The 248-nt window shown below is 55.6% G+C and overlaps 1 protein-coding gene across 1 annotated transcript in view; it reads left to right on the top strand.

Annotated features, from left to right (window-relative positions):
* Positions 1-134: 134 nt before the first annotated feature.
* Positions 135-248, top strand: part of EMH_0025120 (uncharacterized protein) — a gene marked incomplete at both ends in the record, with an annotated part of 2,004 nt that continues 1,890 nt past the window's right edge. Inside the window, one exon of the mRNA XM_013502401.1 lies at positions 135-248. Within this exon, the coding sequence (XP_013357855.1) occupies positions 135-248 (114 nt within the window).

Raw genomic sequence — 248 nt, 5'->3', positions numbered from 1 at the left:
CAGGTGCAGGAGCAGATGTACCAGCACGTGCAGCAGCAGGTTCATCAGCACGTACAGCATCAGGTATACCCGTGCGTGTACCACCACTTATGCCTGGAGCTCGATGGTCTTGGGCGGGTAAACAAGAAACGGCGATGGGGAAAAGAATGTGGGCCCCAGTAACTCGCCCAACAAGAACACCTATCCTGCCTGTAGCTGACAGCTGGGTGGGTCGTTCAGTTGCTCTTGGATCGTGGGCATCCAGAGAT

The sequence above is a fragment of the Eimeria mitis genome, genomic scaffold (genome assembly GCF_000499745.2).
Source record: "Eimeria mitis Houghton genomic scaffold, Emh_scaff908, whole genome shotgun sequence".
Taxonomy (NCBI): domain Eukaryota; phylum Apicomplexa; class Conoidasida; order Eucoccidiorida; family Eimeriidae; genus Eimeria; species Eimeria mitis.
The sequence above is the reverse complement of the archived record's forward strand: the minus strand, read 5'-3'. Positions and strand labels throughout refer to the sequence as shown.